At 30.4% G+C, this 27052-nt stretch overlaps 3 protein-coding genes across 3 annotated transcripts in view; 2 read left to right on the top strand and 1 right to left on the bottom strand.

The window, feature by feature from the left end:
- The window catches only part of LOC109608443 (uncharacterized), a 99749-nt gene extending 77716 nt beyond the window's left edge, over window positions 1-22033 (top strand). The window contains exons 2-4 of the mRNA XM_020024877.2: window positions 13360-13544; window positions 20942-21299; window positions 21359-22033. Of these exons, the coding sequence (XP_019880436.2) occupies window positions 13360-13544; window positions 20942-21299; window positions 21359-21824 (1009 nt within the window). The 3' untranslated portion in view covers window positions 21825-22033. The remainder of the gene's footprint in view (window positions 1-13359; window positions 13545-20941; window positions 21300-21358) is intronic.
- An 877-nt stretch (window positions 22034-22910) lies between these two features.
- Window positions 22911-25704, bottom strand: LOC109608385 (ankyrin repeat domain-containing protein 27). Its single transcript, XM_020024812.2, has one exon. It carries the CDS (start codon window positions 25654-25656, stop codon window positions 23098-23100), a length of 2559 nt encoding a protein of 852 aa, XP_019880371.2. The 5' UTR covers window positions 25657-25704; the 3' UTR covers window positions 22911-23097.
- Window positions 25705-25926: 222 nt separating this feature from the next.
- On the top strand, window positions 25927-26783 carry LOC109608420 (ubiquinone biosynthesis protein COQ4 homolog, mitochondrial). Its single transcript, XM_020024846.2, has one exon. It carries the CDS (start codon window positions 25957-25959, stop codon window positions 26731-26733), a length of 777 nt encoding a protein of 258 aa, XP_019880405.1. The 5' UTR covers window positions 25927-25956; the 3' UTR covers window positions 26734-26783.
- Window positions 26784-27052: the final 269 nt, after the last annotated feature.

Here is a 27052-nt window from a genome sequence, read left to right as displayed (position 1 = left end):
AATCCAATCTAGAACAACAATAAACAATTTAGTAAACTTTTCCAAAAGCCCTCACTGGAAATCTGCACAAATCCTTTAGCTAATACTGACGATAATACACTGCAAAACAAACTTTGAGTTGAGAATTGATATTAACAGGATATGTATTCTAAACATTGGAGATCATAAAAGCATCCATTAATAGACTGCAGATTTACATAGCGAAGTGCAATAATAAAAAAAACTGCTAATGATTGAATGTCTGACACAATATTGTTGACAAAGAAAGGTAATAACATGTTGGTGTTATAGGCGTTTGCTAGTACGATTTCAAGTTGGAGTTCTCGTTTAAAATATAATTTTCATTAGTTCGGTAGTTATTATGGGTTTATTACAACAAAACTTTTTTATAAATTTTTAGAGGTCCTAGTGCTATTATTTTTAATGGTAACAATTGACTTCGTATTTGAGTAAGGCATACATTAAGGTTTGTAAGTAATAATGCACAAATACAGATTTATTATGTTATTATCAAATAATTCAATGAAAATGTTGCCGTAACACTCTAATGAGCTCTCTGGCAGCAAGACATAATGAATATGAAACCCGCATATATCAAAGCTACTTTTTTAGTGATGACGGAAGATTAAACGAACTTAGGACCCGTATAACAGGTGTAATCATTGCTTTGTTATACGTTTTTAGTATATAGCTTAATTGCTGAGTGTTGGATTCAAACCAACTTGAAAGATTAAAGCATTACTATGGTATTTACCGCTACTCTATTAGGCAAAGTTATTAATAACAATAACGTACACAATAAATTGCATGTTGAAGACACTCCACAAAAAAAATATAAGCAGTCCTATTTAAGTAACATTATAGGATATCATAATATTTAACTTACTTTGAGAAAACGAAAAAAAAAAAAGAAGTTTACATTAATGCTGGTTAAATGCGGTGTATTTAATGAAAATTTTCCTCCAAAACAAAAATGTATACCAGAGAGTTGGGCACGTAAGTCCTTTATTATCACATTCTTGCTCCATTTAATTTACAAAGCCAAAGCCCTCGAACGTAGGAAATAAAACAGCAAACTTTATTTTACTACTCGAACAGCGTGTAAGTTTTAAAACACACAGAAAGTTCGAGAATCTAATCTTTTACAGTCCCGAGGATGGGAATGCGGAGAGAGAAGTTGTTATATCGTCATGGTTTCCCAAAGCTTAGAGAGTACGGAGCCGCATTTCTTGTTCGATGCACTTCACTACACCTCAACGATTGCAATCATTCATTACAAATGAAATTATAATGGAGGCGTTTTCAGATTTCATAGATGGAATCATGTTGCAAAAAAAATCTAGTTGAGGTAATTGCTTTCAGTAAAATAACGACTGCACATTACTACGATATCGATATACTTTTACTTACATTGATATTAAATGAAGTATATGTCGACGGCAAAAATATACATACAGTACACAGGAAACGTATTCTATCAACTGTAAAATATGGGGTGCAAATTTTAGATCGCTCCATACATTTTTTCATGTGCGAATATTCGGGATGTGCTCCATTCAGGAAAATATGCGAAAGACAATAAAAGAACGAATGGAAAATGTTTTCGATTCAGTTTGATATTTCACATATAAACTGTATTTTAAGTCAATTGAGAAGCAGTCATTTTTCAGAAATCAACATAGCATTAAAATTTATTTATGCAATTTTTCCATCAATGTGAGCTCCCTGAATCAATGATAAAGAGTTACAGGCATATTATTTACAGGAAAATTATCAAACGATTTCAAGGTTCAATGATGTAAAGAGTAATATAATATATTTTTACAAGAGAAATATGTAAATTTGAAAATATTTTTTCAATAACTAAATTAAATTTTAATATATTATTCTTTAAAGAAAAATCTGTGAGTAGATAAATAAAATAAGTAGGTTTAAGATAAAATAGTTTATAAACATTTTTCTCAGCACATAATTATATTTTTAAGTTAGATTAACAAATACATACGTTGATAAATTTTAAATAATAACACTACTGAACAAATACGAAGAAAAAAATTGCAACTGATGTTGTACCAGTTAACTGGGGTATTCTAAAGTATCCTAAATACTTAATCTCCATCACGTATAAATTTTGTGTTATAAAATACATTATTTTAATTTTCTTCTAAATTTTTTACATAATTTATAATGAGAGATCAAATGCTTTAATAAAATTTTTTATCAATCCAAGCTTGATACGTAATGGAGGGAACAAAACGAGAGGTACATTATTGTGTACTCTTTGTTCTACTGTTCCAATGATATAGACAACAACAATACTTAGTAAAACCACCCTGAAGCCTTAGTAATAGTCCTATGATTATTAATTTGAATTTAATTATTTTTAATAAAAAAAATTGTAACTTAAAAATCTTACATATTAGGCAATTTTTACCATCATTCTCATTTTTAACCAACCAAAATTAACAAACAACAGCCTCTTACATGACTACATGTAAACTGTGTAATTAAATTATGTTAAGATTTTATTAGAAAAATTATGAAACATTTTATAGATTCAATGACAAATATGAAGAAAAAAAATATAATAGAAATTTGTGAAAATAAATTAAAAATGTGTTAATATTTAATTCTAAGTTAAAGTTACAACTGAATTAAAAAATATTTTAAAAATTGTCTTACATTTTTCATTAAATTAAGAGGGGGTTTCATCGGGTTACTTGTGACATTTAGCAATTATTTAACTCAAATTATCATATTTTCTGATACTCATTCTTCATATATATAGAGCAATAAGAACATATTTTTATAAGAGATACGAAAACAAAAATGTATACATATTTAAAATAAAATAGCTTAGAAACATTTCCTCAATAAATACTCATACATTATATTAAAATATATTTCAATGATTAAATTATGGTAGATTATATAATTCACATATATTTTGTCATAAATTATCTGCTATATTTTGTAGGTATATAAATGAATAGGACATACCATTAAAAAAATTGACTTGGGGATTTTAAAAAAATCAAATTTTATTTTCCCGAATAAATTTAATTCTAACACTGATAAATTAGGATCGATTAAAACACGGTTTGAATAATTTGGACCATTACATTGAAAACTAACTATCATATATTCTCCGTCACATGTGCTTAAAAATGTGTTGCCATTTTACGAAACGGACCAATTAGTCTTCCATTTGGGCCCAAATTAACCGTAAAACAAAGCAATAAATTTTTTCAAGCATAGATTCAGCATAATTTATCGTTCATAAACGTAATCCAGCAGTAACCAATTTGGTTAATAGAGGATATTAAGAGATAATTAGTAATAGAGACCTATAAAGGCTTACAAATGGATTAAACTGAACTACTCGCTTCGAGTTAATTAAATTTCAGTAAAACTCCCGTCCATATTTCATCTATAAAGTTTAATATCTGTTTTAAGCGAAAGAACCAGTGGGACGTTTTAAACCACCGATATCTTGCGTGCTTGACGGCAATCATTTTTCGTTTATTTGAAGTGGTCGGTGTTTTGGGTCGGGATGGTTTTAACAAAATTGGGAATTAAAATGGGGCTGTGTAAATATATCTTCCGTGAAATTGATTGGTGGCATGATTGAAAGGTACTAAATAAATGGAAATAAACCCCTCGAGTGGTAGTGGCACGCAAAGCCGAAGGACCGAGGCATCCTAACTGGCTTCAATCGAAATCCTCCAAGTCGTGAAACTCAAGACGCTTGTTTACTGGATAAGTGTCCATTGTAATTAAACGGACTGCCCTACACCCAAAGACGTCACACTTATTTGATCAGTCTTTTCAGTTGAATAACTAAAACGAACATCAGTCATCCACACAAAGTAGCACAAAAGCTGCATCCGTTCGGCTTGAGGAATGTTTGTGTGTTTTTTTTTTATTATTATTTTTTTCGTGTTGTTTTGTTTGTTTAATTTTGCAGATGACTTGTCACGAATAGCACACCACGCGTTGAGCGGAGACGAATAAAAAAAAAATTCACACGAATTTCCTTTGTCAAACCACTTTCGTGAAACAATCGTTTGAATAGAGAGTTGTAGATGAGCTGCAGATGTGTTTTATGTCCATTACGCTTGAGGAAATAACCGTGGCTAAAATAATAATAAAATGGATACTTTCCCAATCGATGCAGTTAATTAAATACAAATCAACTCTATTTTCATTTTGATTTTTAATATTGATGTGTTACGGTTAATGATTTTAATTCATAAAATTTAATACGTTCTTCACTTCTATCATGAGAAATTATCAGAAAACAGAAAAGAGTAAATGTGGGAATGACCCAATTGGCAAACAGCACTGTTTGTGAAGTTCATCATTTATAAAAGTGATTTGATGAATCAAAAATATCAAAACAAGTAAACTAGACTGCTGTAACACATTCAAAGAATTAATATTTATAGATATGCACTTAATAATTATTGTATGTCATGTAAACAAAGCCCCAGAATAGATAATTAGCAAATCAGTTGACACACAATCAATTCATTAATTGGAGAACCCGATGTAATTTTCCTGGATAAATAACGGTTAAAAAATGGAAAACCGTTACATAGTAGCAGATGGCAAACCGTCATTTTATCCAATAATATATTCTACATATACACGTATAGCGAACATCAAAAATTAAAAATAATAATTAAATGTGCCGGCTATATGTTTTAATAAATTAGTTTGTTTTACCTAGATTGATTGTTAACAATATATTTTATCAAACTGAATATGAAATTTTGTTGTAAAGAGCAAATATGTAAAATATAATTAAATCACATTTCTACTGGTGTATGTTGAAATATGAATAGATTAGTTTGTGATAATGTTAAAAATGTTAAAATTTTCAAAATATATTCACCAGTAGGTGTAAAATTAAATTCGATCCAATGCAAATAGCTCCAGCAAACAGCCATTTACTTTGTGTCAATTTAATTATTTTGATTGATACCAGTTTCTTTGTTTCTACTACGCCTACGTGGTTAAACTGAATTTGATTGATGAATTATAGATTTTCCCGTTTTTATTGAATAGATTCGTTTGTTTTAATAAAGCAATCAATAATAATAAGGTTGCTTTTTATTTGGAGTTTTTTTTTCCTATTTTAATGTAACAGTTATTGATCGCAATTAAATTGATAATAACTTCATAATTTGTAATTTATAGTAGACGGTTTAAAACATTCAATATAATTAATTTTATTGCAAGTATTTCACGTTTCAAACGTTCAGCTTCAACATTTTAACTCATCACGTATTAAATTGATATTATTAGACCATCAGACAGTTAAAAGATGTGACATCAATTTTTGATTATCGGTATTTTCACATTAACAGGATTAATGCCATGTGAAACGTATCCGCAACGATTAAAATCAGACTGTTAATTATCAGATACTCGTTTAGTTTGATACGATCACCAGCAAAACTACAAACAACCAGCCATAGATACGAACTGTGAATTATTCACCTTGCACCGAGCACAAACGTCTCATCGCTTGTTAGATATAAATTTGAACACCTGTTAACCGCCATAGGCAACAGTTGTAGCAATATCTATTTCATACGGATAGTATTTTTTAATCACCCTTTTAAAATTGCATTTTTTACCATAGAGCATACAAGAAGAAAAACAATGCAATAATCTCCTAAAATTATAGCTAATATTTTTACAGGAACACATTTGTCATTGGTAATGTCATTCTATTAAATCTTCAACGACATATGACGTTAATTTTATATATCAATAAAATATTCAAAAATTATTATATTTTATTATGTGTGTTATCTTATTGAATTTTTTTAGTTTAATTTATTTTATTTATTTGAATAAAATTTTTTATTTATTTTAATTTTTAGTGCTTTATTTTTGAATATAGATTATAATAATATAGTCGAACTTTTATATCTCAAACCTTGATTTGCCAGAAAAAAATCGAGTTAAAAAAGACTTCGAATTATCAAGAAAAATTTACACATAATTTTCACCCTGATCTGAACCAATTTGTTTCGAGTTATCAAATTTCAATTTGATTTGTAAGAACAACCTACATTTCAGAAGTAAATTAACAATAACTAATATTAAGTATTAAATAACTGTCTGTTTAAACATGAATAAAAAACTATTTTTTAATAATAAAAAGAATATCTAATAAAAGTATTATTAAGCAAATATTACAAACAAAAAAAATAGTTTTAATATTTTTTTTTATATATATACAGTATTGGTCATTATTATAGCAACTATGTATATAAATATTTTAGACAGAACTATTTTATTTAATGTAAACTATTAAAATAATATTAATTTACTATTTGTGTTTCATATAATATTCTTATTCTATTAAATGTTTCATATATTTTTTTGAATTGAGCTCGTAATAAATATATCAACTTTAATTTTGAAAGAAGTTTTTTATGATTAATGAGACTTTTTGTGTAGAATGTGAGCAGAACCATCAGTTTTTATAAATTAAATTAAGACTTATCACTAAAAACTACTCGTACCCAATGCTCTGTGGTCCAGTGAATGTGATTCTAAGCAAAGTGAACTTTCACATTTTTAGTAAAAACCTGAATTTTCCTTGTAGGTTTGTGATCAATCGAACTTCCATCCACTAACCATTTTCCCGCAGTCTTTCGACTAATATCAATTCCATTTCCTCCAAGTTAACTTTAATTTCAATTGACTATAAGATTGGATTGTTTTTGTCATTCGAATTATGCAATTATTAATTTTCTTTCAAGTTGCAGTAGTTTCTCTAAATTTATTTAGCCGTAAACTCTTGCCCATCTCTTATTGTTTTACTACTCTGTTTTGGTAACGCTGAATTTTATTTTTTTTTACAGATTCATTTTGACAAATGATTAAATAATTATAATAAGCAAAAGCAGTTAGTAAATAATCTATTTAAATTCACAGAGAGCAATAAACTACCATAAGGTAAAAAGTTATTATAATCGAGTTCAAGTAGTACAGATCTTATTTTTAATATATTTATTGCTATACTTATGGCCATCACTATATAAATATTGCTAAAAACGATAATAATACATAATTTAAAAATTATAATGAAACTTCCTGTTTAAGGTACGAAGCATTAAAACATTGTAAAATACTTATCTATTGTGAAATATTATATTACTTATAATTAATAGCAAATTTATACTGCAAATATTTCTGTTTAAATATTTAAAAAGTTAAGTAACTTAAAATGTTTTTATTACTAATAATAATTATTTTTTATAAAGATAATCCCTGCGAATTATTCACATCACTGTGCCCCGTGGATTTAACACAAAGAAACATTCCGTTCAGGATGAACCTAAAACTCCCATAAGAACATAATTAACAACACCGAGAGGAATTTTATCTTCGCATAATTTTCTTGTGTAACACTACTCGCATCCTATGCCGACCGTAATTATTTAATTGCTGGAATTCCAGGTATTTCGTTTAATTGACTCGATACGATTCGTGGAGTTTTATTGAGTCGCGCCATCAATTGATTCCGCCACGTGAATCTGCTTATACGTTCAAATAAAAAAAATACGGCGAGACACTTCAAAAGAACATTTTTATAAACAGGGAAATTTCTATACTGGCATTTACTAATTGTAAAACTAGCCGTAGTTCGGAGATTATGTGGGATCATTTCAATTGACGCGGCCAATTCCATTCCAATTAACCAACCGAATGGATTTAAACACCACTAATCATTTCAATCATCTAATTGAAATGCAGAAAATGCACATTGTTAATACATCCGACATAATTATGTGCAATAACTTAATTCATTCGATATATTCATGGCGACCAATTAATCCGACGATTAATTTATCGGTAATTATTATTAAATACGTATGAGGCCATTATTAATTCGTATTAATTACATATTTGAATTCGTGAAGACGCGCCGTTACGATAATAAGCGGTGGATATTACACGTATGTTTTTATCGTTTACGTGATAATGGCAAGACCATACAGGAATTATGGGTCAGTGTCGCAAACTTACATCACAAATGTGTGTTTCTTTTAATGTCCACCATTTTAAGAGAATACGTTACAGAATGGGCTTTGAAAACTGAATGTGACATGACAGCGAAACATTTTATTTACAAAGAAGAACCTTAACAATTGCTGTAATTATTAAATATTTTGGAAACATCAAGGTTTTTTATTGTTAATTGTGAAATTACTTAATACCAACCCTCCATTAGTGTTACTTAAAAGTGAAATTATTAAATTGGAAGCTAAAAACTAATATTGGAAGTCGAATTTCGCATATTGAAGTGTTATTCGAATTTTAAAATTGTTCTCCAAATTTGTAACAGTAAACTAGAAATGTGTTGGCATCAACCAAACAAAATGGGATGATTTAAGTCCACAGTAAAGATTGTGGTTTTAGTTAAACAAAAACATTCGTCTCAGTTTATAACTATGTTAAATGTGCTTCGCTAAGTAGGTCTGATCATATCAAAACTTTCACGTTTTGCAAAACACCAGTAAATCTTTCGCTCTTGCTGGAATTTTTGTTGGTAGGTTCTCAAGGTCAAGTTTCATCTGTTTACGGTAATTTTTTATCGTGAATAAAAAAACACCCGGAATCAACAATCAAGATCCAGATATGTCGTTATAGTAATTTACGAGCTATTTCGGCGAGAACTTATTTGATATCGTGTATCCGCTATTAGATAAATAACAGTTCCAAAACTGACAGATAAATCATTAATAACGGTTGTTTTGAAAATGTCTTCAATAAAACCTAAATCAACTTTTAAATAGACTGGACTAAACATGGTCTATTGTTCACAAATTATACTACTCAACAAATACGAAGAAAAAACATGTGACTTATGTAGTAACAGGTCTAAAGTATCCTAATTACGAATTTTAGTTCAAAAATTTTCCAACACAGATTTTGAGTTAAAAATGCTTCAATTATTTTAATTTTCTTCTAAATTTTTTTTATAATTTATGACTGAAATTCAAATCAAGAAATAAAATGCAAGTATAACTGTATAACGGTTTTATTTACAACAATAGACTTAATATACATTTATACTAAATCTTTTGTAGACAACTTTTTAGCAACGCTTACTTTTTGACATGTTCACTTTCTCTCATAAAAAACCAACAGTATTCCCCCATCATGCTGCTATTGTTGCCCCCTTGTTAGGATGTCCTAGTGTGGAACCTTTCTCCTTGCTCGTCACCAATCGTACCCAAATTTTCGGCATGCGACGGCTCATTTTGCAATAGTTCTCAAGTAATTTTTCTACAAGTTTTTCGTAGGTTTCTACTATTTTATTTGCTAAAAACTCAGAAACAATTCTTCGAATTCAACATCGCTTAATTTTTTTTTCAAATTCATCCTTTAGCATTTTTGGAATTTGTATCCGAAGAAATGTTCTTTCCCAAAGCCTAGCATCGTTTAGTTTAGGAAAAAATTATTTAAGGTATCTAAAAGCAATTCCCCCTTTATCTAATTCTTTAACAAAATTTATCATCAGTCCAAGCTTGATATGCAATGGAAGTAACAAAACTTTTTCGGGATCAATGAGAGGTATATTCTCCATGTTAGCTTGGCCTGGAATAAATAAATCTCCCTAAGAGATCTTTTTACCATCATTTTCGGTTTTAACAACAGCCTCATTCACCAGAGATGCAAAATGACTAAACTAGTGTCAGTTATAAGCATACTCAGTCCTGTTCATTTTTAATCGCAAATGTGGAAATTAACACCAATCAAATCGTTTTCTTATACAGAATTATTAATTTTGCCAGTTGAAATGGTAAATTAACTGTAGCAAATTGGCTACCTTAATAAAATGTCATTGAGTCTTCTTTAATTGTAATTGATATATTCGAAAACAGATATTAATAAAACTTATAACTTCCCTTATATTTCTAATATTTCGTTTCCTGATAAGCACAATTGTAAACGAGATATTAGAACTGTCTTCTATTGTGTAAATATTGACCTGTAATACTAATTTTTATGGGAATATCAATTTCACTAAATTAACTCTAATAACTCTGTAACTACTTAACCGATTTCAACCAACATAACATAATAGCTTTGAATAGAGAATAAAAATATATTAAATTAAAATAATGAGATATCACATGTTTGTCTTTTCTATTCAAAAAAATTGTTGATAGTGCAAACATGGGACATGTCAACTTTATGGCAAAATTTGATTACATTGACAACGTTTTACATGATTTTAATTAGAAATCAGTATCTTGTTCTTTTCAAAATATCTCAGCGGGGAAGAGCTTCTACAACTTCTATAAATATTATTATTATTTAAAATATGTAAGAAAGTTCATGTTAAATAATTAAAATTTTAATATAAACTAAATTAAATTAGTGTTGTCATCCACGTTTTAATTTTCTAAAACTTGCAGCCATTATATGTTTAGTTTTATTCTATGAATATGCGCATATATCTTAAAACCAATTTTGTTAAAAGCACTCTTTTACTGTTTTATACGAAGTTGAAGTGTGGACAGAATATAACATAAGTATATTAAACGATTAAAATTTTAAAAACCCCTTTCCATATTGCCACAAGAATTTATGAATCATAACGAACTCATTAAATTATTGACTAATAAATGAAAACATCATAAAATAATTAGATTATCGGATTATGAATGTAAAATCATAATTTTTAACTTTCTATGCTAATACGCTTAATTGAAATCATCATTTGACAGTGTCCGAAATGAAATTTATCGCCTCGTTCGGTCGTGCGGATGCAATAACAATTAATTATGAAAGGCATAATTTGAAAATGAATTAATTATTATAATCAAATATCTAGTTAACAAGGTTGAAACTATTTGCAGGCCGATGCTCGATATATTGGCCGGTTAGAGGCATATTGTAAACGAAAACATTCTGCAGGGACGGACTGAAAAATTAATGACGCGACAATTGAAATATTAATGGGCCGCTCCGTTGTGGCCACGGAGCCCCGATTGTTGCCTGTTAATTTTAAAATGGCGACGACGATCGCATGAATGAAGGGGGTTAATTAATTGGAAATGAAATCGTAATGAAATTGTTTATTATTTAAGCATATTAATCAGCCCATTAAAACATTCACCTTCTACAATATTGAATGTTAAAAAAAGAAAGTTTTTTACACTACATCAAACGTCAGCAATTTTTTGTCAATGATACTAGGATTTAAATGGAACAAAACGATCACATTTAAATACAACGAAAAATAGATAAAACGAGACTTCGACCATTTGCCTCTCTTCTAGAAATTTAATTCAGGTTTAGTTCTTAAAAGTGGAGTTTTGTATCGCCAAATAGAGCAAAAAAAAATTTAGGTGACGTCCATGGGGAATCCTAAAACAACAGTAAGCCTCCAGTAATGATTTATGATATCGACTGAGATAAATCAATAAGGTAACATCGAAGGGGTCTATATTACAAGTTTAAATGTTTCGTAAGTGAGCATCAACTAAATTTGTTTACACAATTTTACCGTTGGTGGTACCAAATTCTATAAACAAGATCTTCTTGAAGTAAATTTCTACAATACAGGCAAAAGAATTAAAACAAGAGAGTTTGGAAGATCACATTTGGCATATCTAATTTAGTTAATTAGATATACCAAATAATTTAGTGTGGCCCATTTGGAAGTAGGACATCCAATAAAATATATATATATTATGTCCCACTTTGTCCAATTTTTTCCAACTAAAAAGCATGAAAATATATATATATATATATATATATATATATATATATATAGCAAAACCAAAAGCTACAAGGTAATTTTTAGACATTCAAAATGGGGAAATCATACTATTAAATATTTTATAGAAAATCTAACTATACCACTGGATTAAGGTATTATTATTAGTATAAGTATAGTATAATTAGTATAATATTCCAATATTCTTCAAGACTACTTAATTTAAAAAATAAATTCATTAAAAGAATATGATTTTCAATTTTTTCACAATATAAGGAACACTTTTTTTATGAAATTTGAAATGTATCCATTTCAGGGGGTGTTTAATCCAGCACTAAAAAAATACCATGAAGGTTTTTGTTTGGAGCCAAAAAAAATGACATTTTGTCTATAAGTATATTCTACTGTACAATTGAAAAAAAGTTTTAAAATCGGGCCACACTGTATATAAATATTGACTATCAGAAAAAGTAATTTACGTTCTTGATCCATGTTTTACTTGAATAAATATGTTATATATTAATATTTTTGTGATAAACTATATATATTATTTGAAAGTTTCTTTGTGCTATTTATTTTTTTCTTTCTATATTATGTGTAAATCATTCTTTTTATGTTACAATGGTTTATTCAAAAAAGAACTTCACATATTAACTACTTAGACGAACTTCTTTTCTCAATAGAAAAAACGTTCTGCTTCTTCATGACAACGCCATATCACATAGCAAATTCAAAGGAAGCTTCAAAATGTCATGGGATGTTCTACTTCATCCACCATGTATTTTAGTATTTGTTCTTTCTACAATTTGTTTACGTCTTTTTCGATTTAATTATGAAGAGAACGTCGTAGATTTTTTCTTCAGTTCGAAAAAACAAACTGTTGGTAAAAACTTGAGATTATTCCCTTGTATTAAAGTTATTTTAAAGAAAATTATTATATTATTATTTCAATGTTAAACGTTAAATAAAGTAAATTACTTTTTCCAACCTAACATAATATTACAATAATATTAATATCAGTCGATCTTAATTTTTATGCCGGGATATTTAATAGCGAATGAACACTCCTCAAGTAGTCACTTAGTATGAATATGTGGTCAAAATGTCAACCATTTCGTTTGACGTGCATCAAAGAGTTTCATTTTTACTTTATTAAAAGTACCAGGATAGTAACACAATTTGAAGTAATTGTACAATGTAAAAATGCAAAAGTACAAAATAAAAAAGTGTCCAATTAAATCCGGCTCTGAAAACCCATATAATTATAATTAAACGAAAGTCTGCGAGACTGGGACCAGACCGATAAATATGAACGGAACTGGCCGTGTAATTTATGACATTGTTGAAATTCGATGAGCGAAAATGGAAAACGCGATTTCGAAGCGTTCACACGAAAATTATGATTTATGATTCGCTATAATTTAGAGCCGCCGAGTTGGACATTGCATTTTAATGTCCCTGTCTGTTTACAAAGTTGCATTTACTAATGTAAAAATGTACGGCCATTATTGATGTTTGGTGGCTCATAAAAATATCGAGCCCAACGTGAATCGTGACAATTTTACGTTCTTCGTTTCGTTAATTTTAATTAATTGTTGCAGGAGTAGATTTTCGGAAGAATCGCCGAAAAGTTGCTGCGGTCTGCTGTCTTGGAAACCCGGTTCTCTAAGATGGTTTATAGCGTTAATAGCCCTGGTGGCTGTGTGCTGCGTACTAATTGGAACTGCCCTAGGTGCGATGAGACCTGCTGGCAGGGATCATCTCACAGTATCACTTCTAATGATAGGTAAGTTCATCTCAGGTGCTGGTCTCTTTTCTTCACCACTTGTTAAAATCATCCTTGAACTTCCCCTACACAGATCCAATTTGTCTTCCTATTTTCCGGTTGTTAAAAAGTTTGTTTAAAATTGACAGTGGCCCGCTAACTACATCAAGATCGCAAGTTTCAAACAACCCAGTTCGTGTTTTACTTGTTCACGAAACTTTTCTAATAAGACATCCCGGGTAAGGATAATTATTTTTCTAAGGATGTCAGACAAATAATTGGATCAGTTTTTTTATTTAAGTTTATGGAGTCCTAGAGTGTAATCAGTTATTCCAGTAAATATTATTAAAGGTGAAAAAACAACTTTGGAAACACTTATATTTGAAACACCAGTCTCAAGAATTTTCTAGTTGGCATTCAATTCTTATTTATATTCATACAAGATCTTTCACGAAGAAGTTTCTTAAACAACTTTTCAATCAACAAGCCTAAAACAGGTCAATAACAAATGTTTTTTTTTTTGAAAATTTTTAGATTTTTTTTATTTTATAAAATTTCTGTTCACATTCTTTTTAATATTAAAAATCTATATAACTATTTCAATTTAACAGTACAGTTTCTAGTTTATTTGATGTGAACTGTTAAAATAATATTAATTTATTATTGTTGTTTATACAATAATATAATATTGTACAAAATGTTACATATATTTTTCTGAATTAAGCTGGACATAAAAATAGCAATTTTAATTATGAAGTATTTTTAATGATTAAATCTGTATTATTTAATTTAACGTTAACACTTTGTATCCTTGTATTATAATTTTGACCCATCTCCATAGCATAGACTCCAACATTTTCTGAATATACGACAAGTTTCTTGAATTGTTTTGATTATTTCATTTAAATTTATAAAAGTTTTATGTCGAATTATAAACGTGAATCTCCCATATTTTCTATAGGGTTGATGTCTGGAGATTGGGATGGACAAGACAAAACATCGATGTCTCTTAACCAATTCGTCAATTTTTATTTCTGTTTGGGATAGTTCAAGTTGAAACACATTTATTAAGGGCATAATTTCTTAAACATATGGAAGCAGATGGTTGTTTAATATGTCCCTGTACATAAATCAGTTTAAAGGGGCCTACGCCAGAAAAATAGAAGCATCCCAATAGCATAATTGAACCACCACCATGTCTCGCTGTGGATATAACAAGCCTTTTGTGTAGTTTTGTCCCTGTAGGATGTTTAATATAAGCAGAACTATCATTTTTTATAAATTAAATCTAGATTCGTCATTAAAAACTACTCATCTCAACTGATGTGGTCCAAAGTTAATCCTATTTTCCTCAGGTTGACTTTAATTTCCGTTGGCGATATGATTGAATTGTCTTTTTTTGACATTCGAATAATACGAGATAACATTGACTTATTAAGCCATAAACTCTTAACCATCTCTTATAACATATAATTAAAATATTTATCATATTTTTACTTCGACCAAAGATTAAATAGTTATAATAAGCAAAAAACTAGTAAATAATCAATTTAAATTCACAGAGACATATAAAAGACCATAAAAAAAAAAATTTGTCCTTTGAAAAATAAAAAAGAACGCATTTGCTCATCTACTGTCACATCAATATGTTCAAATAATTAAAACAGAAAATAAATGCATACTTCCTAAGGGACTTTCTTAAAAGTTCTTTAATTAAGTAAATCAAACAAAAGACAGCTGTTGATGGAATAAATTTTCTCTATTTTAGCGCATTTCAAAATTATTATTTTTTTCTATTTTTAACACCATAGTTCTGCGTAAATTAATTTCCTTTTCATCAAATTATTCTTACCTAGTTATGTTCCAGTTATTTAAAATGAAAATCATTAAAAAATGATAGTCTTCTTATTTAAGATAAACATTAATATTATCGAAAAAACTTAAATATTCTATTGACAACTTTCCCAATAGACACAATTACTTGATATGCACCATTAAATATATTATTTGTCACACTAACAAATTTCTAATTGCTTTCGCATCCAATTCGACTAGACCTTTCCGCTCCCTCGGATAAAACAACAAACCAGATCCATAGCAATTTCGAATGAACTCGGTAAATCACCTTAAGAAACTCCGACACCGGCTAATTGATGGGCATGAATTCCGTGTTCCCATTAATTCAAACATCAGCTTTGTCTGTCGCCGTACCAGTAGCGGGTCCCCGGTATAATTTAATCAAAACAACAATAGCTTCGAATGAGGCAAATAATAATGTAGCCGCCTATGGGGCGGTGGCGAAGGGCAAGCCGGGGGTCGCGCGCGCCCCACAGGGGGCCAGACTTAATTATCGCATTATTAGGCCAGAGATTGTTCGCGTAACCATAGCGACTGATATGCACTCGACCAAACGTGCGTCGAGGGAAATGGAGACGACACCTAACCGGGACCTGACGATTCGTCTTGTTCTCCGACATCCCCCGTTTTCCGGCTGTCGAAAGCTTCACGTTCAAATTGGCGGGCGGCCGCTATGATACTGTTCCGCGGTGCCGTCGGATTTATTGCTTTGATGTTTCAGGTTAATTGAATTGAAAAAAGTCGGACGTTTCGAGGTGGAATGGCATTTAGTTTGGTCGTAACAGTAAACAAAACGGGGGTGCGATAGCGCCAGGGAAAAGTTATCTCGGCCTTTCCATTGTTTTAGTTTCCTCTCGTAAAGGCAGAAACATTTTAGAAGAAATTACCTATTAAATCTCTTAAAAATATGTGATTCGTGTATGATGTAATTAAAACACCGTATAGACATCTGTACAGTTTAAAATATTTGGAAACAAAGTCTTTGTATTATTTTAGTGTTCTCTCATAAAAGTAAAAACATTTTAATAGCTAAAAACAATTAATATTTCAAACAGTCTTTCTATTATTTTGGTTTTCATCCATAAAAGTAGAAACATTTTAATTTAAACACAACCTTCAAAAAAAATTAATTATGACTACAATTATACAGGCAATGTACAGTGGAAAAAAGTTGGATGCGACGATGTAATATTACCCAAAAGTGCTCGATAGAATTTAGATCGGCCATTCAAGCAGAGTTTTTCAGTAGAAACAACTCTTTGATAATTTTAGAGTGTAGAAGTATCCAACGAACTGGCAATTTTTCCTCATGGAAACATGGTGTTTTCCAGTATGTCCCTGTATGAAAAACGATCCATTTTACCCCCCACTTAAATCAAGGATCCCACTATGGATTGAGAAAAGTATCCCCAAACCATAATATTTCCGCCCCCATATTTAACAGTAAGAATTTGGTATTTAAAATGGTATCGTCTCACAAATGTTTTACCACGATCTAAACAAATTAAATTTCCTTTCGTTACTCCGAAGCGCAGTGTTCCATTTTTCCTGATTCAATGACGAGTGGAATTTTGTAAACGCTAGACGGTACGCCCTGTTTTTCTTTGATGTAACAATAGGGCAATTTCTCACTGTTTCGTTTTCAACACCTAGATTAAATTGAGTCGAAATTTGATTTGATTTGTCTATATGTTTTGCAATGATCTTTGAGGGAGAGCTCTTTTATAATTTTGTCTATGTTGGGAGTGGTTTTTCGTAGACGTAAATTTGCAACACCACCTTGGGTGCATCACATTGCGATCAGCCACTTTTACAAAATTCAACTTGTCTTTTCCCAAATTGAAGTGAGAAATGTTTAGGTATTACTTCGTTGAAATCGACCAAAAATGTTAAGAATTTAAGTACAACTGATCACAAATAAAATAATATTCTACATTTTTTTCCAAGTCAAGAAACATATCCGATAAAAAGACCTAAACCAAAAACGATGAGTTGGAATACTAGCATACCGGATGGTAAACACAAACTAACAAATTTATTTAACGCCCTTTTTTCCACCATATCAGTGCAATTTATTTGTAGTATTCGGTGAAGTAAAGTTTTTGTTTTATTCCAGTTATTTATATGTAAAAGCAGGACCATGTTAGTAACAATTACCTATTAAATCACTAAAAAATCATTAGAACCAAGTAAGTAACATTATGAAGTCACGTATGTAATCCCCACACTATGTAATTGAAAAACTGCATAGACATCGGCACAGTTTAAACCGGATAACAATCGAAAACAAAGCCATGACTAAAAAAGTGGTAAAATTGAAATGTTACATTGTTATGATGTTTCACTGGATAGGATGGATTAGTCTGTTAAACATGTATACCTGCCAGAGTGAATTTTGAATTTACTACTTATCCGATGCCGACACAAATACGTAGCGTACGATAAAGCGTTTTGTTCGTTCGATGCAAACCAGCCATCCTATCAATTCCACAGATAACCGTTTTTTGATGCAAATGTAGCTGGCGATATCACGGCAGCCTTTATTTTGCAATATCGCTCAATTTTCAGTTGTTCGACGCCACAATGCCGGGAATACAGTTACGTGTGGAAAAACAAATGGACACTCGGAACGGCGTCCTCATACAATTTATTCATCCGCGTATACAATTCAGCGGATCAGAATGTTTGATTGAATAAAATTGCTGTGCTGTGCGACATAACATTTGCCGCGCTGATAAAGGCTATATCTAATTCAGTTGCAAATATTTCCAATTATTAAAAGTTTGCTTTGTGGCAATTTCGAAAGCACAGTTCACTGGATTACACACGGGAAAAAGTTCATCAATGTTTTAATCGATGACGACAAAACAAATATGAAACTCCTGCAAATAACAAATACGAGGGACAAACTTTTGTTTTAATTATAACTCACAAATATTTTTCATTTTTAATTAATTATATAGTAATATTAAGTAAAAAGTTTGTAAAATTTTTAATAATAAAACGAGTTAAAAATAAGTATTTAACACATTACACGGTTGCAGATTTTTCTACTATTATACTAAATTCTGAAAAAATAAATTTTTAAATGTTCTACAAGCACAATTATGCCAGAAGAAGATTCTGAGTTCTTGAAACTAAACGAAAGTAAAGAAAACATCAACCTCAGTTTTGACCTTCCCTTCAAAATTCAATCACTAAAATAAATAGTCTCATGTACTTGAAGCTTCCTTTTGAGACTCTATGGTCTTGTGTTGTCATAAAGAAGCAGTCCTTCATATCAACTTAAAAGTCTTGAATAGAGTTAAATTGTGCGCAGTAGAGTTTTATTAAGTGTTTGACCAGTGAAATACCTCACACAGTTTTCCACATAGTCATTAAAACCTGTTTGGAGTTAAGACTTTCCACCAGGTTTGCCAGCTGTACCCATTTTCCACACTGTCGAGAATTGTGGTAATTCTCCTATTTTTCATCGTATGTAACAATATAATAAATAAAAGGCTGGGCTCATTTGCGTTGCATGCAAGAAGAGAATTGGTAATCGTCAAATGTTTTATGTTATACTCAATTAGTTTTTGTGGAATCCATTTGTCAATCTTTTTAATGAAATTCATTGCATTAAGTCTCTTTCTAATGATTGATACATCATAATTTAATGACTGGTCTATTTCAAACATGTCGCACGAAGAATTGCTTAATTTCTTTATTGGTATAACTTTCAGAACGACCTTAACGTAGTTCATCTTGAATGTTTTCATTGCCATAGCACTTGACATACACCATTTTTAATATAAAAAAATGTTTTAAATAGAATGTAGAAAAAACTCAAGAGCATAAAGTAATTTTCCAATATTATATATAGTTTAATACAATGTTTAATAATGAATGGAATTCTACTTGTTATAAAATACCAATCAAGCAAAATTAAACACTCACTTGAAATTATTTTATAATTAATTAAACGGAAAATAATTAATATAAATTTAATTTATTAAATACGTTACAATTATGTCACGTTTTCGGTTATAATATTAATTATTTACATAAAAAAGATTTAGTCACACCATTTTAGCATGCGGATGTCGTACTACTTGCATGTATTTACGCAAACATTTATTATAATGACACATGTAAATTGTAAAACTGTTATTCTATAAAATGCATCATGACCCATCCCAATTGAACGTGAAGTTCATTCAGTATGATAACTGTTTTCAACTATTTCTTTAAACGTTGCTTAAACTTTTCTATATTAATAAAGTTTCAACTTTCAAAGTGTTTTTTTATATTTGTTTAAAAAAATTTATATTACAATATGATTATAATATTTTAACAATTACTGACTTTAATTACACTGACACTCATGGAAATTAAAAACAACCACACGATTTCAAGCAGTATATTAAAAAAAGCAATAACAAAATGCTTTCAGTGATCGTCACAGAGAAATCATGTTTGATGCGAGTTAGAAATTTTAAATCCGTGTTTAATTTTAAATTTTCTCGGCACTTTTAAAAATCCTGTCGTCCCATTTCCACCGACATAAATCCAAAAACGTGCGTCAGAATGGCATCGAGCAATTAGCTAAACGACGGGACCGCCAACGTGTCAAACGCTTTTGTTTTTATTGTCCGGGCGGACATAAAACATGGACATTCTAATTAATTATTACATATCACGTACACTCATGCTCCCGTCGCGCTGGGGGAATTGAAATGAGCGGTGCATAAACCATGGCGAAAGGTCAGATGTGAGACCGGGACTCTATCGCTTATTCCTGCTGGATGTGTAGTGCATGCTGACCGGGATTTCCATTCGCTGTGGGGAATTAATTTTCGGCAGATTCAAATTACACACTAATCTGAACTATAAAAGGACTTTGATTGTCATAACAAAGGACAGTTTTTATAATATCATTCTAAAATACTTGATTTCCTTAAATTTCAATGTAATTCTCTAAAATAAACAAAGCTGTTAGCTCTCCAGAATATTTTTAAATCATCAAAGTAAAATAAATACGAACACACGAAATTCTATCTTCATCTCTCATTAAGACGGTCTGTAATGTAACACTAGATACATTTTCTAAATCATAAAGCTCACATCACATATGTTCCCCGGTTTCCGGAAGAGGCAGTGGCTTCACATCTACCACCGAGCTATCAACACATTTATTTTTAAGTTAGTGTCCTCTCTCTGTTTAACCGGAACATCTTTTCATTTAATCTAAACTCCTTAACTAACTGAGTGTTTATACAATATTTAAAGACCTCACACAACTCGTTTGATGGCATTCTTTTGATGCTTTCTTTCTTCTGCCTCCGGCTCAGGTTTCTGACGCTTTTGCGGAAATGCCCTTTTTATGCATGACGAGGCTACATCGTTAAAAATTTACTACCTTATCCTATTGATTTTACGGCAAACTAGTAAATCACTTCCATGTCACAGTATTTCAATTTTCTACATAAATCATGTGTAATTTGTTACAATTTTCATCATGACGATTTAACGAGAAACGTATTTTGAAACCAATGTCTTTAACTGTTCGTCTTCTTTTTCAGGCGTTGGAATAGTTCTAGTGACAGTAAGCGGAGTTGCGTGGCGACTGACCTCTCACGACTCCTCCACATGCAGGTCAATGTTGGGTTTGGGCTCAACTGAATCCGTGGACGTTTGCACTCGCCGGTTCGTACCTAGACTTCCGCCGTCGTACGGTAGACCGCATCATCCTTACGCCGCCATGATGTACCCCGAATTCCAATACAGACCGCCGCCTCCCAGTTACCAGGCTTCCATGCAGGAGTACAGACTGAGATTGTTGCTGTTGGACCGGGGTAACACACCGCAATTACAGTCTGGAATACAAAACGCTGTTTCGCCGCCACCGACTTACAGAAGCCATGCTGGAAGTTTATTAAGGTTTGTATAACTGTTGTATTTAAAGAAATCATGATTTAAATAAAATCTCGTTGTTTTAGGGCTCCTTTATCTAGCAGGCGGGACGCCACGCAATCAGAGTACAGCTGCCCGCCCTCATATCGTTCACAAAACAGCTCAAATCGTCAAGGCACTCTTCAAACTAACTCCGTACTACATAGTAGGGAACAATCACTGTCGCTATCAGAGTCGAATCATGGGGGATCTGTGGTAAATGTAGTTAACATATTGGGAAGTACAGAAGAGGACATCGCTTTGGACAATATCACCTTGGATTCCTTAAAATTGGACCCGGAAAACGACATCAATCCCTTGAAAATGCTTCTGAAAGGTAGCACTAGTGATCTAGAAGGCAGCAAAGATGGTAATCTTGTTACAATTGTGCAAACTAGTGATCAAAGTCCAGTGATAGTGACAGTGAGCGGTAGTTCGCAACTTGAAAACAACACCAATTCGGTACAAATTACTGAAATACCATCTGAAATGGAAATTTTAGCTCACTTATAGTGTATATTTCAATTATATTTTATAATATTAAAGTGAAATAATTGATTAAATATTTCAAATTCTCCTAAAATAAAAAGTTATTTTTTAATCTATTAATAAGACATTGATAAAGTGAATGCAAAAAATGAGTGAGTAACTTATATTTATTGTTTTTCCTCTATAGAGGTTGTAGTAAATCATATTTCCATATTTTCTAATTAGTCAAATGTTGTCACAAAAGTACTAATAATCTCTTAATCTTCAACCAATTTATACATATTGCATAATTAAATTCTGTTTTATTTTTAATTTTGTTAATTATTCACAACATAATCTTGTTTTGTTAATTGTTTTCTCATTCCTTTCATTATATGATTTATTATTGTATTAACCAGTGTACATTTTTGTGTTACACATTGTATATTTGCGATATTATGTGCCTATATTGTAGATAGTATATAAATAGCACTGTATATTATATTTTAAACTGTATACATAAAATTTTTAATAAGTATTGTTAATTATGTTGTTTCATTATTACCCTCTAAATAAAAACATCCACATTACCTCTACCTTTGGTTACATAATTAGCTTCAGATAATTATTTAAATTGGAAACATTAAAAAATTAAATTCAAAAATTAGTTTCGTTGATATAGTTAATAAAAATAATTTTACAGAAAAAAAAATAATATTGATATTAAATAAATCCCAATTTTTGGGGTTAGTTCCGGTTTACAAAATTTTTGAATATGTGTAGCCCATTTGAAAGAGGGACACCTCCAAACAATTTATATTCTTTGTCCGATTTTGGCAAACATTAATTTTTCAATTGTAAATCATGAAAATATGTACTTACGGGCAAAATTTCACGTTATTTGACTCAAAATTAAAACTTACAGTGTAATTTTTTAGACATGAAAAATGAAAAAATCGTCGACATTTTTTTCTAGCAAACCTATCTACACCACAGGATTAAGCACTCCCTGAAATGGGTATATTCCAAATCTGTCAAATGGGTCACATTGTATAAGACAACGCAATATTTATAACAATAATAATAATAATATGATTATTATTTGTACAAAATAGAAAAAACAAATTTTAATTAGGTAAATTATTTTATTAACACCATATATCAGTATAAAATATACATATATACTTATACTAACAAAAATAATCAACAAACAAAATTAACAATAAAATGTTATATAAAAATATCAGGATTATTATTGAATACTTTCTATTCAAGACTTATTATTTAAATGACTTAATTGATCATATGCAGGGTTATTTTAAAAAAATACCCAACCATCGTTACGTTTGGTGAATTCTTTGTTATTTTCATTTAAAATGGCCAATATCCCAAATAGCTGTCTATCTTCGACTTCTTGTAAAATAGTTTTTCCAGACATATTTTTTTTCTTTACATCGGCGCCGTTATTTAATAAAATTTCGACAATTTTTGTGAAACCTTTCGTCGCTGCATAAAACAAGGGAGTATTGCCTTTGCTATCAGGTTCGTCTATCTTACAACTACCGCAATTCAATAACTCCTTTATAACTTTAATTCTTTGGTTCATGCAAGCCAGATGAAGTGGCGTATACAACGTCGAATAAGTCTTAACGTTTAATTGCGCAGACGAATCTAACAGCAAACGCAAAATTTCGTGTCTTCCAAACTTTGCTGCCATATGTAACGGTGTGTACCCAAAACCGTTGCAAGTATTTACACTTAAAACAGCATCCTTTTTATTGGATATTAAAAATTCCCCCTCAGTAGTACATTTTGGGCAGTAACATAGTGGATGACATTTTTCTTTTAACTCTTCGGTTTCATTTATTTCAATGTTGAATCCCAAATAGAAGCAAGTTAATGGTAAATCATTGTTCTCAATGGCCTTCAATAGTAGATCTATTTTTTTCAACTGTTCTAAATTTCTGGGTTTTACACCATGATTTTCGCTGATAAATATAACTTGACCACAGTCAATGATTTCTAAAGAAGAATCAGGCTCGCTGTTGTTGTTTGTAATTATCTCGGGTGCATCTTCAAGCAACACTCTGGAATAATAATTTGATGCTATGTCTAAAGCAGTTTTGTTCCGTCTATTTTTTACATGAGCATAACCACCATTTTCTGATAATATTTTTAATATCTCAAGGTAAGACCATTTCGCTGCCAAATGCATTGGTGTGTCACCAAAGAAATTGCATAAGTCCAATTTTATATTGACTGATGAGTAAATTAAAGCTTTAACACAATTCTCATGACCGTTTTCAGAAGCTAAATGAAGAGGAGTATTTTTTTCACCATCTACCGCATTTACATTTGCGCCAAAATTAATTAGCAACAGAAGAATATCTTGATATCCTTTAGAAGCTGCATAATGCAAAGGTGTTCTGCACAAATAATCAATGGTGTTTATATTACAGTTGTTGGTTAAAAAAAATTCAACTAAATCACAATGACCATACAAGACTGCAACAGTAAGAAGACTTTGACCATTTTCGTTTTTGGAATCTATGTTCACATCTATTTGTTTTTCTAAATTTTTTAAAATCTTTTCGCATTCATCACAAGAACATAGAGGGTGACACAGACTCAAGTTTTGTTCAATATTGGCTTTAACTTTTTTTTGTTTTAGAATACTTTTAACCATTTTTAAATTCCCTAATCGGATGTAATCAAATACATATTGCACAGCAAATTGACTAGACACATCTTGCCTTATTGACTTAACTTTGATGCCTAAAAACTCGTTGCTGCGTATGAATTCGAGAGCAGCTTCAATGGAAGTTAAAAAGAAATCATTGTGTACATTCAATGAACTAAACTTATAATCTTTGATGTAAACTAAATTAGCATACCAGTTATTAATGTTTAACTTAAGTATCACAAAAACTAATATGTTTAGTACATCATCTGTGGTAAAACAATATTTGATATCATAACTATTTAATAATTTAAAAGTTCGTTGCAAACAGTTTATTTTATCTAAAATAGTCACAAAACTATTAATTTTGTTCAATTCACATTTCACTGCAGTTACAATGTCACTTAAACTTGATGGTATATTCAAATCTTGAAGTTGGAGGTAACTGGAATTTCTGGTGATTTTGTTGAACTGAGAATCTGAGTTGCACATTAAAGTGTTAACAGCACTTAGTAACTTTCTGCCTAAACAATAATGCATGTAGGTCTCCACAGAGATTTTCAAATTCTCCAGAAATATAGGATTTGAGGATTTGTCTCTTATATGAGTGTTTTTTAGACAAGTTTGCAGACACTGTGAATATAATTTGCCAAGAAGATCCTTCTGTTCTTGTAAATTTTCAGTTTCAAAGTTCTCATGTTGAAGTATAAATTCATTTGCTTGTATCTGTATGTGTTCCAATAGTTGATGTGAAAGAGACTCGACCCACAAGAAATCAATGCAATCATGAACATTCTCCAGGCATATTTTGTGATGTATTTTGCTTACATATTTGATAAATAAAGGTCTTTCAACACACCATACCGTACATTTCAAGTTCTTGTCAATGTAAAATGTTTCTTCAAATAAAATTTCAACAGGATTATTGAATGTTAAATTATTTTCAGTCAATATTCTTTTATCTAGTACTGTTAAATGCTTTTTGCTAAGTGTAGAAAACTCCGATCCTTCATCATGAATCAAAATATGATCTAGAATTGTTTCAAAATTCAGTTCATCTATGTCCCAACTACCTTGTCTCGGTACAGTGATAATCCAACCTTCTTCACTTGACTTTGTGAGAATGTCACTATGTTGTGTACTGATTTCCTTGTAAAATGCATTTTCACTCAAGTTTTCGTCATACTGTGACCACATTTTAACACTTTTTAAGGAATATTAATGTGAAAATCTGGCACTTGTATATATTCATTTTGGATAAAATGTCAACAAGAATAGTAGCTCCAATGTTACTAAATAGTGTTTTAATTGTGTTTTAGTTCCATTTATTAAATTATGTTCGTAAGTAATTAATGAAACTATTACTAAAATTATATTTATAAACATTCCCTATTCATTTTAATTATATGTATGTATTTAATTTTTAAAGCTTTATTGCATAGCAGTAGTTCAAAAAATATCATTTTCAACTAGGTTATGAAACATGATTAAATTAAAATGAGTGTCATTAGAACAGTGACAAAAAGATTTCGCCCAATTTTTATAAACTTACAATCCTGTAATGTGAGCACTGGAACGTTTGAAGATGATTTTCATAAAAATCATGTGGAAATCAATACATTTCAAAGAAGTATTTTAACTGTTGGATCAGCTGCCCTTTCAATTTTAGACCCTTACAGAGGAGACATGATTGCATGCCTGAGTGAGACCACAGGATTTAATGCATTAAAGGGAATGCATCAAAAAATGCTAGACTCTACGGAAGGTTATGAGATTTTGAAAACCAGGCCTAGAATAAACACAAAAACAATTGATTTGGAATATTTAAAAAAATTACCAGAAGGCACATTAGGAAAGACGTACAGCGAATTTCTTGTTAAAAACAACGTTACTCCTGACTCAAGAATGACAGTGGAATTTATTGATGACATTGAATTGGCTTATGTTATACAAAGATACAGAGAGGCTCATGATATTTTCCACACAGTGTTAGGAATGCCTACACATATGTTGGGTGAAGTTACAGTTAAATGGGTGGAAGCAATACAAACCAAACTGCCTATGTGCATAAGTGGTGCAATATTCGGACCAATAAGACTGAAACCAAAACATAGAAAACTGTATATTGATCATTATTTACCTTGGGCAATAGAAACTGGAAAAAATATGAATTTCCTGTTGAACATTTATTTTGAAAAGAGGTGGGAGCAACCAATGAGTGAATTGTGTAGTGAAATTAATCTTATTCCATTTGATAGCAGTACTTTAAAATAAAATATAGTTGTTGTTATGTTTAAATTTTAAATACATGTTACAATAATTAATGTTCTTTACTTTAAATAATAAAATGTTATTTGATTTAGTAAATGTTTTGAGCATTGGAAGCTCAACTAAATCATGAAATAGTTTAATCAACATATTTGATAATAATAATTCCAACCACTAATATATTTTTCTACTCTGACAAATCAGGTTGAATAACAAAAAACTTGAAATGTTTATATTGTCACTTACACACTTCTTTTTATTTCTTAACAAGGATTCATTGATTCTATTTATTCTTTTTTTGTATAGCTGAATATATTTACAATAA

The sequence above is a fragment of the Aethina tumida genome, chromosome 1 (assembly GCF_024364675.1).
Source record: "Aethina tumida isolate Nest 87 chromosome 1, icAetTumi1.1, whole genome shotgun sequence".
Taxonomy (NCBI): domain Eukaryota; kingdom Metazoa; phylum Arthropoda; class Insecta; order Coleoptera; family Nitidulidae; genus Aethina; species Aethina tumida.
The sequence above is the reverse complement of the archived record's forward strand: the minus strand, read 5'-3'. Positions and strand labels throughout refer to the sequence as shown.